We start from the raw sequence: 18,039 nt of genomic DNA, 5'->3' as shown, positions 1-18,039 counted from the left end.
TCATGCCTACTGATGAGGCCTACAGAAAAATCCCAAAAGTTTGAGGTTCAGAGAGCTTCCAGGTTGACAAACATATCTACATACCAGAATAGAGGCACATCCCAAATCCAAAGGGACAGTAGCTTCTGAGCTTGGAACTTGCAGATTTTGCCCTAAATATTTCTTCATCTGGTTTGCTACTTGTGCCCTTCGAAATATACTTTGTAAGAAATTCGCAAAAGTAAACTGTGTTCCTGGGTTCTGTGAGTTGCTTCAACAGATTATCAAACCCAGGGGGATGGTCATAGGAGCCTCTGATTTGTAGCCAAGTCAGACAGAGGTTGTGGGTACCCTGGTGACCAACTACTTCCTTATGGCATCTGAGTGGTAGGTAATCTGTGGGACTGAGCCACTATCTTGTGAGGTCTACACTAACTCCAGACAGTATGAGAAGTATATGGTGGAAGAACTCACACATCTGATGTCGGAAGTGTTGTGAGTGGCAGCACAGAAATAACAGCAGAGTTATATGTTGCTCATTGCCCCCCTGTAATTTATTGACTTCTCTCCCACTCCCTTTTCCATTGAGTTAACTTCATTATTCCACAAACGTGATAAATTAAGAACAAAAAGATGAACACTCCCACAAAAATAAGGAGATATAAATAAGCAATTCATTAAAGAAGATGAGTGAATCAAAAAAAAAGGTAAAATAATTTACTGGTAACAAAAGACATGCAATCAACAAAAGTCATCAATCTACTGAAGAAAATTGCTTTAAGTAGTGATATATACAAGAAAGCAGAAGACATGGTGAAATGAGCACTTTCCTGCACTACTGGTAAAATGGAAAAAGGCACTACATTTATAGAAGTCAATTTGATAATGCTTATCCACAGCCTCTGCAGTTTGCTTATTGTTTAATCACAAAAACAGTACTTTAGTAATATGTTCTAAAAAACTGTGATCAAGAAGAAAGATTTAACTGTTAAGATGTTCATCACTTTAATATGATAGCTAAAAAATAAGAAAAATGTACATGTATAATATTAAGTAAATTAAAATATACTTACATCATGTAATACTATTTAGCTGTTAAAGTATCTTCAAAAAGTGTCCCATTTGGTGGGACAGAGAAACATTTATGACTAAGAAACTGGGTTTTATCCGGTGAGCTTTCTTAATTTCTAACGCTTCACCCATCAGCCTGATACTCTATTTTAATAAATTGTTTAATGTCTGCCTTTTCATATCAGGAAAAGCTTTAGGAGGAAGGGACATATCAGTCCTCCTGCTGGGACCATGACATTTATTAGGTACATGATATGTGCCTGGGACAAGATATCTATTAGCTACACAAGTAAAGAAGGAAATCATTTAAACACACACACACACACACACACACACACACACACATCAAAATGGTGGCACTGAAGTCGCATACTTGCAGGTGATTTTTTCTTCTTATACTTGACTGATGATTTTTGTACCATCCATTATACACTACTGTTTGTAATATAAAAACCCCATTGTGGGATCCCTGGGTGGCGCAGCGGTTTAGTGCCTGCCTTTGGCCCGGGGCGCGATCCTGAGACCCAGGATCGAATCCCACGTCGGGCTCCCTGCATGGAGCCTGCTTCTCCCTCTGCCTGTGTCTCTGCCTCTCTCTCTCTCTCTCTCTCTCTGTGACTATCATGAATAAATAAATAAAATCTTAAAAAAAAAAAAAAAAACCCATTGCATGCCATTTCTTTAATTCTTCTTCCTCTTCCAAAACCCAGCATGGGAAAGAAGAGATAGGAGCATGGTTATAAATGTTGGGCAGGGGCTGGTGCTCAGAAGGGATACCACAGTCCTTACAAAACCAATATGCCCTGGTAGCAGCACATCACATTCTCAGGCTAACAAAAGGCTGGCAGAAGTTAAAGGGAGATTACATTCACTCAGCACAAAGAGATTAAATAGTACGCAGTTATCACAAATAGGAACAACGATTCATGTTTTTAATTAAGAGGAGGATTTTTTTTAAATGGAGAAGTTATTTTGGTTTTATTTTATTTTTTGCCTAAAAGATTGGCCCAAAGTTTAAGTTATATATTTTAATTTATCCTATATGTGAGATGAATATTTACACACATTATCTGTTGCTGGTAATAAGGTTACTTATTATTATTAGCAAAGTCAAAATGTCACATCTGGCCTTACTAGACTCCATTCTAAATCAAATGGTAGATGTAAAATAAGTAAAATTTAAAGAATTTATTTGCTTAATAATACAAGTACTGATAACAGTTATTAATCTGTAATGTAAAGTTAGGAGGAAAATCCTTATCATATTAAAAAATATCATACCAGGGATACCTGGGTGGCTCAGTGGTTGAGCGTCTGTCTGCCTTTGGCTCAGGGCATGATCCCCAGGACCTGGGATCGAGTCCCACATTGGGCTCCTCTTGGGGAGCCTGCTTCTCCTTCTGCCATGTCTCTGCCTCTCTCTGTGTTCTCTCATGAATAAATAAATAAAAAATAAAAATAAAATCTTAAAAAAAGTCACACCAACCCAAATCGAGGTACATTCTCAAAGAAATTTGCTCTTCAAAAATGAAAAATAGATAAGCTGAAGAAATGTTCCAGATTACATTAGACTGAAGACACTAGACACTTAAATCCCATACATGGTCCTGAGTTAGAAACCAGACCAGGATTTGATCATTCACATTCATTCATTCATTCATCTATCTCTGCATACTATAAAGCACATTAATTGGGGTAAGCAATAGTATAACACTGTCAAATCAATGTCAATTTCATGACTTTGGTTACAGGAGGATATGCCCTTGTTTTTAGGACAGACACACTGAAATATTTACAGATAAGGGAAATTACATCAAATTTATTCTCAATTCAGAAAAAATATATATAGTGGGAAGGAAAGGAGGAAAAAGTGGAGGAGGGAGTGGAAGGTGAAAGATAATTATGTATCAAATGTAGTAAAATATTAACAACTGGGAATGTGGGGAAGGTATACTAGAGTTTTCTGTGCTATTTTTGAAACTTTGAAAAGTCTGACATTTCAGAATAAAAATTATTCATAGTAAATAATCCAGATTAGTTCTCCAAAACCTAAAACAATTTTCATTTTATAAAAGGTATTTCTGGGATGCCTGTGGTTGAGTATCTGCCTTTGGCTCAATCGTGGTCCTGGGATCAAGTTCCCACATCAGGATCCCCGTAGGGAGCCTGCTTCTTTCTCTGCCTATATCTCTGCCTCTCTCTCTGTCTCTCATGAATAAATAAATAAAATCATTTTCTTTTAAAAAAGGTATTTCTACCAACATAAAAATAACCTAAGAGTTTAATAGCAAAAAAAAAACATACAATAAATTTTTAAAATATTGATTTTATTACTATCTACAAAAGGACAATAAAAAATAACTAAGATATATTTCTCTAGGGAAAACATACCAAACACTAAGAAAGCCTATCTTACTGTAGTAATAGTAAGCAATTTCAAGTGAATTCCTTAAAGTCAACACAGAAATGGACTATACAAGGTCATTACTATTTTCGTAATACCATGAAAATATTATTCTATCCTAACTTTGGAGAAAGATCGTTTTATTTATTTTTTTTTATTTTTTTAAAGGAATGTGCTCTCACTTCCTCTTTTTTAAAAGATTTATTTATTTATTTATTTATTTATTTATTTATTTATGATAGACACAGAGAGAGAGAAAGGCAGAGACACAGGCAGAGGGAGAAGCAGGCTCCATGTAGGGATCCTGATGTGGAACTCGATCCCAGGTCTCCAGGATCGCGCCCTGGGCCAAAGGCAGGCACAAAACCGCTGAGCCACCCAGGGATCCCCTGAAAAATTGTTTTAACATAAGTTTGAATCTGGGCATCTTGGCTGGCCCAGTCAGCAGAGCATGTGACTCTCAGTTCAAGCCCCATGTTGAGTATAGAGATTGCTAAAAAAAAAAAAAAAAAAAAAAACTTAAAAAAAAATAAGTTTGAACCATCTGAATTCAAACTTATTTCATTGAATTATAAGTTTAAAATAATTTTGAGCATTTAAAAACACTAAAAATAGCACGAGATTATATAAAATGCTGACAATAGCAATATTTGCTGCTCAAAACCAAACTATTAAAGCCAACATATGATCAGTGTCTGACAGTATAACTCTTCATCAAAAACTCAAAAAACACTTTAATATGTGTTCTCTACAATATCCACATTATTCCACAAAATAGGGCCTACAAAGTGTTTCATTACGAGTTTAACCCAATTTACACAACGATATAAAGATGTAAGGACTCAAAATTCACTCTCATTAAGCTCCCTATTTGCTTTGTTTGACTTGACTTTTTTCTTCCCAGCTTTTTTGAGATATAATTAATATACAACATTATAGACGTTTAAGGAGTGTAATGGGTTCATTTGATACACTGACAAATTGAAAAATGATTACCACTATAGTATTAGCTAACACCACCATCACATAATTCTATATTCTTTCTGTCGTAAGAACAGTTAAGGTCTACTCTCTAAGCAACTTTCAAGTATATAATACAGTATTAATTACAAACACTATTCTGTATATTAAATCCCCAGACCTTATTCATCTTATAACTGGAAGCTTATACTCCTTAACCAACACCTCGTCTTTCCTCCCGTCCCCGAGGTCCTGGTAAACATCACTCTAGACTGTTTCTAGGAGTTTGGCTTCTTTAGATTCCCCATATAAGTGATATCACACAATATTTGTCTTTCTGTGACTTCTTTCAAGGAGCATAATGCCCTCAAGGTTCACCCATGTTGTTGCAAATGGCAGGGTGTTCTTCTTTCTTGTGGCTGAGTAACATTCCATTGTATATATACACATATATACACACCACATCTTCTTTAACTATGAATCTACTGATGAATACTTAGGTTGCTTCCATCTCTTGGCTACTGTGAATAATGTTGTAATGAAAAAGGGAGTGTAGATATCTCCGTAAGATCCTGATTTCAATTGCTTTGGATATATATACTCAAAAGTGGGATTGCTAGATCACATGTAGCTCTATTTTTAATTTTATGAAGAACCTTCATACTATCTTCTATCATCGCTGCACCAACTTACATCCTCTCCAACAGTATGCAAGGGTTCCCTTTCCTCACTTTTTCCTAACATTTGTTATCTCCAGTCATTTTGATGATAGTCACTATAAGAGTTGTGAGGGGATTTTTGTGGTTTTGATTTGCATTGTTGATTAACTGATGTTCAGCACTTTCTCATGTATTCTCTGGCCATTTGTATGCCTTCTCCAGAAAAACTTCTATTTAGTTCCTCTGCCTATTTTTTAATCACATTGTTTATTTTTTTGCTATTGAGTCAGGTGAGTTCTTCATGTATTCTTGTACTGATGCCCTATCAGAAGTATGATTTGCCAACACATTCACCCGTTCTATAGGTTGTCTTTTCATTTTATGGATTTCCTTTCCTGTGCAGAAGCTTTTTAATTTGAGTAGCTATCATTGTTCATTTTTGCTTTCATTTCCTTTGCTTTTGGTATCAAATTCAAAACTCATCAAGTCCAAGGTCAAAGAGCATGTTTTTTTTTTTTCTTGGAGTTTTATGGTTTCATAAATCCATTTAAATCCTTAATCCATTTTATGTTGATTTTTGTTTATGGTGTAAAATGTGAGTTTAGTTTCATTCTTTTGCAGGTGGATATCAAGTTTTCTCAACACAACTATCCTTTTCCCATTGTATAGTCTTGGGTCCTTTGTCATAAATTAATTGGCCATATATAGTTCATTTCTGGGTTCTTTATGCTGTTCCATTCACCTATGTGTCTGTTTTTATGCCAATACCATACTGTTTTGATAACTAAAGCTTCATAATGTAGTTTGAAATCAGGAAGTGTAATGACTCTAGCTTAGTTGCTCTTTGTTAAGATTGCTTTGGCTGCTCGGGGTCTTTGGTGTAGTTCAATGTGAATTTTAGTCTCACTTTTCTGTCTGTAAAAAATGTCACTGGAATTTTGATAGGGATTGCATTAAATCTGTAGATCACTTTGGGTAGTGTATGGACATGTTAACATTTTTAATTCTTTAAATCCATGGGCGCAGGGTATCTTTCCATTTATTTGTGTCACCTTCAACTTCTTTCACAAATGTCTTATGGTTTCCAGTGTTCAGATCTTTTACTGTCCTAGTCAAATTTATACTTAGGTATTTTATATTTTTGATCTTACTGCAAATGGGATAGTTCTCTTAATTTCTTCTACAGTTTTCTCATTTTATGGTGGGGTCCCTATGGTAGCATTTACTTGATCTCCTATAATGATTAGTTAAACGAATCTGTTAATGACAATTCTTATTACCTAGCTCATTAAATCTCTAAATCAAGACTAAATCTTCTGAAGTTAGCCTATCAAGATGCCTCTTGATCTTCAGGGAGGTTCTTGAAGACTCCCCAGTGTATTCCTACATTTTCCATAGGGAGAACCCACTAACTCTTTTTGGAATGCATTTCTGAATTCATGACATTCAAGCATGTCTTATCTCCGTGGTCTAGTATCATCTCTAAACGATATTATTTTCTAAAGACCTACTTTTATCTAATGACCCTGAATCTGTTTAACATAAAATTTTATTTTGACATGGATCTTACTTAAGAGTTCTTGGGGAGGGCAGCCCAGGTGGGCTCAGCGGTTTAGCACCGCCTTCAGCCCAGGGTGTGATCCTGGAGACCCCGGATCGAGTCCCATGCCAGGCCCTGATGGAGCCTGCTTCTCCCTCTGCCTGTGTCTCTGCCTCTCTCTCTCTCTCTCTCTCTCTGTGTGTGTGTGTCTCTCATGAATAAAGAGATAAAAATCTTTAAAAAAAAAAAAAAAAAAGTTCTTGGGGAGGTATACCAAGCAGGCCTACATTAGTCCTGTTTGGAGCCAAAGAAGAAACTGGCACTTTGGTTTAGTAAAAAGCCTTACAGCCAACAGGTAAATTCACTACACCTCACTGTGATGTTAATTTTATTATGTCAACTTAGAGTGTTTTTGAATGAGGCTCATATTTAAATTGATGAACTCTGAATAAAACAGATTGCCCTCTACAATGTGGGTAGGCCTCATTCAATCAGTTAAAAGACAGCTTCCCTGAAGAAAAGATTCTCCAGCCACTGACTGCAGACTGCATCTGTACCACTGGCTCTCATGGGTCTGCAGCCTGCTGACCCCACACTACAGATCTGGACTTGGTGGCTTCAACAATCATGACAGCCATTTACTATACTAAATCTCTTCCTATATATACACATATCCTATTAGTTCTGTTTCTCTGGAGAACCCTGACTAGTACCCCATGTATTGTCTTATCCTACAGGACATCCAAAGGAGAGTGCCTTATTTTAAGTAAATAAACTCAAAGGCAAAGGGAGTCTGTTCAGGTCATAGAGCAAGTGGTGCTGAGCCTCTGCTAAATGACTCTCCATTTTGTCCAATTTAGAATAAGTAATTTGAGGGGATCCCAGGGTGGCTAAGCGGTTTAGCGCCTGCCTTTGGCCCAGGACCTGATCCTGGAGTCCCGGGATCGAGTCCCTCATCGGGCTCCCGACATGGAGCCTGCTTCCCCCTCTGCCTGTGTCTCTGCCTCTCTCTCTCTCTCTCTATCATGAATGAATTAAAAAAAAAAAATCTTTAGAATAAGTAATTTGAAACCAGATTTTCTAATCTTAAACGAGGATTTCAACTATTTCCATTGTGACCTTGTACTCTCTAATAGATTAAGTTCTTTTCAGTTTATCTCTCAACTCAGGCAAAAGACCCTGCAGGCAAGGCATGACCTGGTGAGAACCAAAACTACCCCCTCAGGAAATAAGGACTACTCCGAGCCAGGAGACCCCAGTGTGACAGACCCAAAGACAAGGATCAACCTGACATTCACTGACCACCTGTATGTGTTAGAGGCATTTGGTGAAGTTCTAACAGGAGGCCTGGAGGCCAAGAAAAATGAAGTCATGGCCAGCTACTGAGAAAGTCAGAGGTCTGTCCTGGTAAGACTTGAACAAACTCACAAGAACCTAGATCAAACCAGACAGGGCCAAGATGGCTGACAAAGTAGGCTGGAAACCCCTGCCCAAATAAGGAAGAAAAGGCTCAAATCCAGCTTCTAAGAAATCTCCACCCAAAGTAGTGAATATAACACAACTGTCAGTTGTGTGCTGTGTTGTATCTGTCCTGTAATTCTTTCTCATAAGGCCACCAAGACCAAAAGATTTGGGTGACATCATTGGGACAGGATGGGTTGAGGACTCAGGGCTCAGTCTCCCCAGTTCATGTGGCAACACTTGTAGCTACCAACCTTTGCTCTCCTTGTATAAACCTGGAAGTATTTTTAGAACATGGGAGACAGTCTTTGAGATATTAGTCCACTATCTTCCCAGTGTTGGCCTCACTAAAATAAATCATTTTCTTGTTTTCATTACCACTCATCTCTCTGCCTCTGGATCTTGTCAGCAAAACTGGTTTGTTTGGGACCCCAAGAGCTAGGTTCTCTGGCCCCCCTTGCGCCCCAGCTATAATCTCCCACTCTCATTAATTAAGATGATATTTAGAAGAGGTATAGGAAACTTATATCTATAAATTCAAGAGGTCTACTAGTCACTGAACTTACACCTTACCAACGTGTTTTCAATTTCTCAGACTAAATCAGTTATGGGTCATTGTAATAATCAACCAACTAACAAATTAATTGACTTTTATGACATACCTATTCTCAAGGTGCTTACAATTACCTAAAAGCTTAAATAATATCAGAGATTTTCAAGACCTGAATGAATTTAATGACTTGCCCTCAAAAGGCAGAGGCACAGTAAGTCATTTAAAAATGTAACTTGAAACCATTAACAAAGCAAAACGGTATTAAATTAAATACATAGCAAGAGGAGATACAGAGACACCAATATGAGAGGACATATTAAAAACAAGTAAACAGCAACAACAAAAAAGAAAAAAGAAAATATTTAGAAAAAAACAAACTGATTTCTGACTCAGCTTGGAAAACTCTCATCAGAAAAAATTTCCATTTATAATCAGAAATCAGACACACATACATATGTATATTTCTTCTTTTGTTAAGGTGACTGAATTGTCATTTACTGGGCCAATTTTCTCATGAACACACAGGCGACTGAGTAGTGGACTGAAAAGGACCTTGGAATTCTCAGTGGAATACCACATTTAAAGCCAATGCCACTTCTTCCCCTCAGTGATTGAAAAGGTCAGGGCTATTCATCAATTTCCTCACCAGGACTGCCTAAATGTTTTGAAAGAACATGCCTATCTTTACAGCTTATAGCATGATTTTCCATCTCACACTGTCCTAGACTTTAACAGGTGGTAATTATGGACACTGACCCCTCACACAGTAGAAATCCTCATATAACTTTTGACTTCCCCATAAACTTTACTAAATAGCCTTATCAATATCATAATCAATTAATATATATTTTCTATGTTATATGTATTATGTGCTATATTCTTACAATAAAGTTTGCTAGAGAAAAGGTTATTAAGAAAATCATAAGAGAAAATACGTTTATAATAGCGTAATTATATATAAAAAAATCCACATATAAGGGGGTCCACACAGTTCAAACCCTCGTTTGGGGTCAACTATATTTTATTGCGTGACAACTTTGTTTTCACAAAAGCTCTAGGATAAGATTCCAACAATAAAGGGGTAGTTATTCACCAAAGGTCATACTGCAAAACACTTCTGCCATTTAGCATTTATCTTCTCACTATTTCACGTTATGTTTATTGCTATACAAAAGTTTTATAGAGACAAATCTAAATCTATCTTTTGACATTTTGGTTTTGCCATGCTTAGACAGGCATTCACTACCCAAAGTTAACAGATATTTTCCCATATATTTTTTATTTATTATTTATATGTTTATTTTATTTTTCACATATTTTTAATACTTTTTAACATTTAATTTCATAACCAATTGGGATTTATTTTGGTGTATGATGAGAAAAATAAATCTAACTCTCTAAAGTGAAAGGCTATTATTAACATGAAGTAAACTATCCTTTATAACTATTTTGAAATGCCTTTAACATACATCAGGTCTATCACTGTTAATGTGTTCAAGTGCTCTCTTCATCTATTCCTAGAGCAATATCATGTCATTTTAAGTATTTTAGCTTTACAGTACATTTTGCCATCATTATTGTATATAAAATAGTATAAATCACACTTGTGCCTAGTTTAAATTCTTTAAAATCAATCTGATTTCCCCTTCCCTTTCAACTTCCCCTCCATACACATAAGCAAATACCATGGTGATTTTGATTAATTATCATTGACCAGTTGATTTTATGAATAAAAATTAAGGCCATAAATTTTCTACAACCCATACTTATGAAATGTATAATAATATTCTCAATGTTGTTTACTGATTTTTCTGAGGTTTGATTTGTTATCCATGTTTATAATTATGGAATAATTTTAAATGACATTTTGTTTATTAGGTTCTAAGTTGTCTGCTCATGAATGTGTAAAAAAAAACAAACGTGTTAACTATGTTATTAAAATTCTTCATTTTCTAATTTTTTGTCTGCATAATATAACAATTTTCAGAAAAATACAGACTAGCGTCACCCATGGTAGGTATGGTTTTGTTAAATTTTCTCATGACTTATGAGAGTTTGGGATGATATGTTTTTATGCTGTGTTGTTGGATGTATAAAGGATCATGAATGTTAGAATTTCTACTGGATATTACATGTCAATATAAAACACCCTCTCTTTTCACCCCATGCTGTGCAGTCACACTAAAACCATACTTTCAGAGACTGAAACGCTTATTTGGCAATTCTTATTTTCTTTCCATTAGCATTGCCTGCGAGACTCAACTTACTGCTTTATTTCTAGTCTGTATTAGGATTTGTCTCTTTAACAGGACACAACTATGTTTGCATTTTAATCTAAGCTGTGAGCAGTTACTTTTATTAAGAGAAATTACCCCATTATAATATGCTATATGATAAAATACTTATAAGTTATTATGACAACTAATACATTGTGCCTAATTACTGACATATCACTTTATTTTCCTCCTTACAATACACTTTTATTGTGCTTTTACCCTCCCTATTTTTCTGTGCCTGAACTGAGTCTTCTTTTTTATTGTTTCTTTACTTAGTAGCCACTTAAAATACATTTCACAACTCAAAGTCTTTTATATTTATACCAAACTACTACACTTACCAACTTTTGGTACCTCTTGCTGTGAAGGTGAACAGGAAACTACTTTAACATTTCTCTCTGTTCTATCCTTGTCTATCTAAAGGTAATCCTGAAATACTCTCCATCTGTGGTAGTAGCAATATGTCAGTTTACAATGAGATCACTTTGATCTACACAGTAGATGAACCTACATAGTGAACCTAAATAGTATCTATTATGAGCCAGAAAAAGGGAGGACAAGTAACTTCATATTTAATTAGTCAGAAGTTAGTTCCATTTATCTTTCCAACATCTCTGCACCCTGCAAAAGACAAAGCTCTTACCGTTTCTTTTGGAATCTGCATCTGGCTTGGCTCTGCATTCTAGAAGAATTGAAGAAAAATATAAATACAGACTGACCAAAGCCATCTTCAACACACAGGGACACAAAGCTTGACTTTAAAGGAAATTTTGTTGGTCCTTAAAATCCACAAAATATATAGATGGTAGTTATGTTATGGCTGATGTATTACTCAATCTTCCAAACTTTCACTGATGTGGTTATATTATCTTCTGTGTGTGTGGGTGTGTGTTTTAAGAAATTTTTCTAGATGTAAATTTTTACTTGCTCACTCACTGTATATCATGAATTTATTATTTGGAGGAAAGTAAATCTCACTAGACTGGCTCTCTATATGTGGCACTATTTCTAAATCTTTTTTTTTTTAATTTCCCCAACTACATCTAAGTTATAAGGTATATTATAATTCAATAGCTATGCCAGATAATAACAATTTGAGCCACAATCTAAACCACAAGTACTATACTTTAAAATGCTACACAAGTTACCTATGTGATTTTTTTCACATATTATAGAGTTGCTTTAATTATATATTTAGAGGGCTGACATAAAAAAAGGCACATATTGATAACAGTATTTTGTTTTAGACACAGAATTTAAACACAGACACCCCAAAGAGAGGAGAAGAGTTCTGTTAATTAGATTCAAAGATCATTTTAAATGCACCCCCCCTTTAAGTTTTCAGAATTTTGTTCTTTGAAAACCTAAAAAGCAGCTGCAACATGAATAATAGACTGACGGCCTACTGGCTCACTCCTTAATGAAAAGCTCACAAGCAATAAATTAAATAACCAAGAAAAAAAAAAAAAGGCAGCAGAAGGGAAAAACAGAAGCCTGGAAGATCAAAATTGGACAAGAAGAACCTGAATAACCTTAAGCTGGCTCTATGTTGGCACTAAGTCTAAGAAGGCTGAAGAGCAGTGTTTCAGTTTTGGCAATCTGATAATGCTAACTATTACCCAGGCTAAGATATACTGACGAAGAATTAAAGCTTCATCAAATCACATCTAAAGCTTAGTATTACCTTTTTTAAGGGCTCATTTACAATTTAATAGAGACATCTCCAGATTTAGGATCAGGTGGCCTTTTAAGCATAAAATTGGATAACAGTAGGGGGAAAATGGAAAACTGAATTTAAATTGGGAAATAACGCATTCAACATTTTAAAACAGAAATAAAGACAATTTTATAATTTTCAAAATCTACTTAAAACACAAGTGTTCAGCTTTCAGCCCTATCACAATCAGAAATTCCATGAAATCACAGTAAATTTGTGTCACCAAGGCATGGGGTATTCCCACACTGAAATATATCTGGCTTATAACAAAAGTCAAATTTTATTAACCAGTACACATTCACACTTGAAATATCAGCCTGAGAGATTCAGGGCTATTTGACAAATTCTGGAACTGTGCCCCTAAAACCTTGCCACTTCAATATATACAAATTAATTGCTGTTTAAAGCTAAAAACGGATGGAAAGAGATGTCAAATGCTCAAAAATGGCCAAGCCAAAATCTGTTTTGAAATATTTAAAATACCACTTGTACTGGAAATAAAACAATTTTCTTACCACATAAAAAGATAAAAGTGATTCCTCCAATTATGTTGTTACATAACAAATGAAACCTGGCACTTTTTGCAGAAAAACATTCAAACTATGTCAACTTACTATACATATTTCATTCACACCAATACTATGTAAATACTTCTTATATTTAGACATATTGATACACATATAAAACATGAAATAAATTGCAAACAAATGCCTTTTCATTTCATTTATGTCATTCCAAATAATGCCAATATTAGTAATTAATGGCCATGGGGCTTATTACCACTCAGGTCTCCTTACTTTCAATACTAATACTTTAATTAAGGTACTCTCTTTCATACAACAGGAAGCAAGAAGCTTTACTTGGCTTAGCTAGATGCACTATGAAAATCTGAAATATGAACATTTGTCATATGTAGTGGAGACGATGGCAAGCTTTCAATAACAGCCTTTGAAGTGACAGTTATGAAATAATCAACGTCTCTGTATTCAATCACTCCATCTGAAAGTGTTCACTAATAAACATTTGCTGTCCTAGAAAATACTCTTGCAATTTGATTTTTAAATACCCCTACATTCCACATTGTGGATATCTATTTTCAAAATGGATGGAATATAAGAAAAGAATGCTTATATTAAGTTAAGGCTGAAAGATACAAAAACTACTACTTGGAAAATGTCATGATACACACTGGCCATCAGGTGGCTAGCCCAGATCCCTAGCTCATGTGCATCACAAATCTTTCATCTGCTCTAAATTTACACACCAGTTCCCTTGGGTGGAAGGCATCTTCTTGGCGAAAGACCAGAAGGCTCACGGTCCCTTCCATCTTGGTGCTTCTCAACAGGGAAACAACTTCCTCTTGGGATTTGCCTGCTAAATCTACTCCATTTACCTAAAACAAATGAAACGTTTTCAGTTGCAATGCTGTGCAAACATATGACAGAAGAAAAGACATACACCCTAGAATCTATCAAGTCTACTATGGAGCACAATTCATTTCATGGTAAATTCTGTCATAATCTGGTAATCACCAGGCTGCTGTAGCTAATAAGGAAACATAGACCAAGTATCTAGAAGTGAAACAGGAAGTAGTAAATCTTTTAGCTCTCATTAATAAGCCAAAGCCAGAGCCACCAGAGCACTAAAAAGTAACAAGTAATAAACATATCCAAATTATCATTGTAACACAAAACTTACTGGCTTTGGACTAAGATATCTTGATGGCTTTGTGTATCATAGAATATTTTATATCAAAATAAAAAGGTGTTGCTGTTAAAGGGGGTAATATAGGCACACTAAAAATATTTTGGTAAAACTTTCAATGAAATTTTATTGAAAATCATAAAGATAACTTTTTATCCTTAAAAGGTAAATATTAAAGAAGAACACAAGATAATAATAATATTTATGGAAGGGCAGCAATATTCTGAGGTAGCAATATCTCAGTACTTTTCAACATTTTAAGAGAATCTTACAAAAAAAAAAAGAGATGATGATGATGATGAAAAAGAGAGAGATTTGAAATAACCAATTCCTGGAGAATCTCATCATTTTTACCTTTGAGGTATAATAATATTATCAGAAAGCATCATATATTTAAAAGAAATAAGAGTGAAAAGTTAAAAACTATTCTATAGCATTCACTTTAGAGAAAAATAACATTTTGTCCATGGCAATAAAGTATATTATTTAAGTTGTAATATCAATATTACCCTATAGTTAAAATACATCTGGGAACCTTTCACTCCCTACTAAAAAGTATCTTGTACAATTCAATGCACCACTATTAAGTGATTGCATGAAATAGATAATGCAATTATCTATTGCAATTATCTATGCAACAGGTCCAAAAAAAGAAAAACTTTCTAGATAATAAAAAAATTAGTAACTTGATACATATTTGTTTTTTTAAATATCCAGATGCTAAGAAAAACTGCCCACAAAACTGTCCATATTGGGGTCCCTGCTCAGTGGAGAATTTGCTCCCTCCCCCTCTGCCCCTCCCCCCTCCTCACTCTCTTTCTCTCTCTCTCAAATAAATAAAATCTTTCCAAAAAATGTGAAAATGTAGTTTCAAAGAAAGCTGATAGCTACAGAACATAAAGCCTAACTCTGAAGAAACACAGGTTGCAGGTTTTTCCCACTGCTAAGAGAAACAAAAGCCTTTGTGATGTGTGGAAAGTAAAGCAATTACGGGAGCAGAGAGATTCTTGAAAAAAGATGAGGCTGGTGCCTGAGAGAGAGAAGGACACACATTTTTTGGACTCTGAGGCAAAGATGACTAAAATCAAGACTCAGCTGAGCCTCCTACTACATAAAACAAGCTACAACCACAAACTTGAACAAATACTACTTAACTTAGACCCCAAGGACAAGTGGCCCTTTCTGGAAACAAAACTCTAAATATAATTTATACTCAAACCTTTCCTTTTATTTAGCCTCTATCAATTCCCCTTTTAAAAATGGTGTCACAAGAACAAAACACAAAGAAAAGGTGTAAGATTTAAGAAATCTAGGCCCAATACACAGCCATGGAAAAATCTGGAAGGCAATCAATCCTCTGCTCCATTACTTTTCAAGAAATCTTTAAGAGACCTTGATCTGGAGGCTTCATAACTACATATGAAGCTAAAAGTAATGAAGAAAGGGTAATGCCATAAAAAAGCACTTTAACATTAGTGTTTGAATTCTAGTTAATAATTAGGAAAGGGGCATCTGCTGCTAAGAATACAGACTACGTTTTCTGAAAAAAACACTAGGGAAAATTAATATTTTTCTCAATCTTTCTTCCTTTCATATATATATATATATATATATATATATATATATATATATGCAATCACACACACAGAAATTTCTCTGTATGTTTATGTATGCCTAAGATGGCCTGAAAGACCAATGAACCAAAACTCATGAGGTGCAGAAAGGAAATTTTGAAGGACTATTTTTTTTCTGACATTTGATTTTTATGTCTCAGTTCATTCTCCATGCTGCCATTTCAAAACTTCCTCTCATCAAGATACACTATTTTCATTTACTTCATTTGTCTCTTCTGATTACAAAGTAGATATCATTTCTATATTGCCAGACATAAATTTAGAGCCATCTAGAAATATAACCTAACAGATATTGTACTTACATAATGACAAATGTTATGTTATCTCATAAACCGAATGTCTGAGTAACTAAAAATTTATGAGTACACTCAATGAAAAGATATTTCTCATCAAAGAACATGGAAACAAGTAGAAGTAAAGCATAAATATACTTTTATGATGCATATTTCTGCTAAAATAAATAATTTAATATTAATAAAGATGTGAAAAAGAATTGAGCCCTGAAAACAGAACTTTTTAAGAATTATGGAACTTCTGACTTAGAGAAGTCACTCACCTCTATAAGTCTATCTCCTGCCTTAAGTCGGCCATCCTGAATGGCAGCCCCTCTTGGGAGGATGTTTTTCACATAAATTGGAGCTGAGCCACCTATTGTTACATCTCGGGAAGTGATGCTGAATCCCAAGCCTTCTGTACCTAAAAATTTGATGACAACAAAAAAAAGTAAATAAAATGAGATACCTTGAATTTCACAGGTGTATGGCATATAAAGGATTTGTTTTTCTCTACCTCAGCTTGACATTTTGTAACTTTCACAGGGGCCTATATTGCTTTTAATATTTAAAAGTTTGAATAGCTTTTTCAAAATAGACTAAATTATGGAAGGTTTAAGTGGCTTACATATAAAAATTCTTTCATCTAAAAAGAAACGGGACTCTAGTACAAGACAGATGAAAGGTAATATACAAGTATGACTGCTAAAAGTTTTTAAATTGGTTGAAATTTTGATATGAAATAAATGTAATTTCGCCATGTGAGAAAAAAAATTCTGTTAATACCCACAGTATCTCAAATATCAATTAATATTGTATAATAATGGTATCCAGATTTAAAGTGTAGGAGGAGGAGAAGGAAAGAGAAAATGATCAGGAAGACCAAAAAGAAATAGTGAAAAGAGAAATTATTCTAGATAACAGAACTTCCCAAAACTATAATTAAAACTATTTACTGACAGGATGAACCATATTATATTTGTCTAGTTCTCTTCTATTCACCTAAATCTTACCATGTATCTTTCTCAATCAATAAATAAAATTCAAAAAAACAAAGGCAAATTACCCAGGGAACACCCCATCTCAGATCACTGTTATCAAGTCTAAGCACCATCATCACACTATGCTTAAAGGTATTGAAATTAATAAGGCATTTACAGATAACTGTGCTGGTCTGTATAATTTCAATTCTAGGTTCTTCAGCAGCTTTCTTGACAAGTACTCGTAAGTGCAATACAGTACAGAAAAGAGGCTATATGTTACCAGAACCAACATGCAACAAGTCAAAATGAGCCAAGAAAAAATGTAAAGGCTACAACAAATTTCTAGTGAATCACACAATTTTTATAACACTTCTAATAATGATTAATTTCTACTGGAGCTTTTTTAAAAATTATTTTTTAGGATATTAGGTTCCATTTCAGTTGAAATGATACTAGGACAAATACTTGCTCATGTGGGAAAATGAGCTATGTAAAGGTGAAAATTCTATGAAAGAATACATTAATTTGATGCAGCACTCAGTACAAAACTAGAAGCAAGAGTACAAATCTGTGGGTAAATAAATATGGGCAAGTAACTATGAATGAAAACGTGGATGAAAGAAGAAACAAAGCTGATATGAAGAAAACACTCCGTAGTTATACCTGTAACGAAACTTATCATATATATATTCTCAAATTCAAACAAAACCTTCATTTACTTCAAGTCTGAAGTCACTTTAATGTGCCTGGATTGTTAATTTCTTGAGTCTTCTGTGCTGAAGACTTGAATGGCATTTTGTCTATATGAAATTTTCCTAATTATTCT

General features: G+C 34.6%; 1 protein-coding gene across 26 annotated transcripts in view; it reads right to left on the bottom strand.

The window, feature by feature from the left end:
• PARD3 (par-3 family cell polarity regulator) overlaps nt 1–18,039 on the bottom strand; it is a 650,509-nt gene that overhangs the window by 237,482 nt on the left and 394,988 nt on the right. For 18 of the 26 annotated variants that reach the window (XM_038529690.1, XM_038529684.1, XM_038529679.1 and 15 more), the window contains 3 exons: nt 16,515–16,654; nt 13,885–14,013; nt 11,547–11,585 (listed from right to left, as the gene is read on the bottom strand). In XM_038529690.1, the coding sequence (XP_038385618.1) occupies nt 11,547–11,585; nt 13,885–14,013; nt 16,515–16,654 (308 nt within the window). The remainder of the gene's footprint in view (nt 1–11,546; nt 11,586–13,884; nt 14,014–16,514; nt 16,655–18,039) is intronic. The other 8 variants (XM_038529695.1, XM_038529699.1, XM_038529698.1 and 5 more) reach the window with 1 other exon arrangement.

Source organism: Canis lupus, chromosome 2 (genome assembly GCF_011100685.1).
Source record: "Canis lupus familiaris isolate Mischka breed German Shepherd chromosome 2, alternate assembly UU_Cfam_GSD_1.0, whole genome shotgun sequence".
NCBI classification, from domain to species: Eukaryota; Metazoa; Chordata; class Mammalia; order Carnivora; family Canidae; genus Canis; species Canis lupus.
Note: the sequence above shows the minus strand (reverse complement) of the source record. Positions and strands in the feature narration are given on the sequence as shown.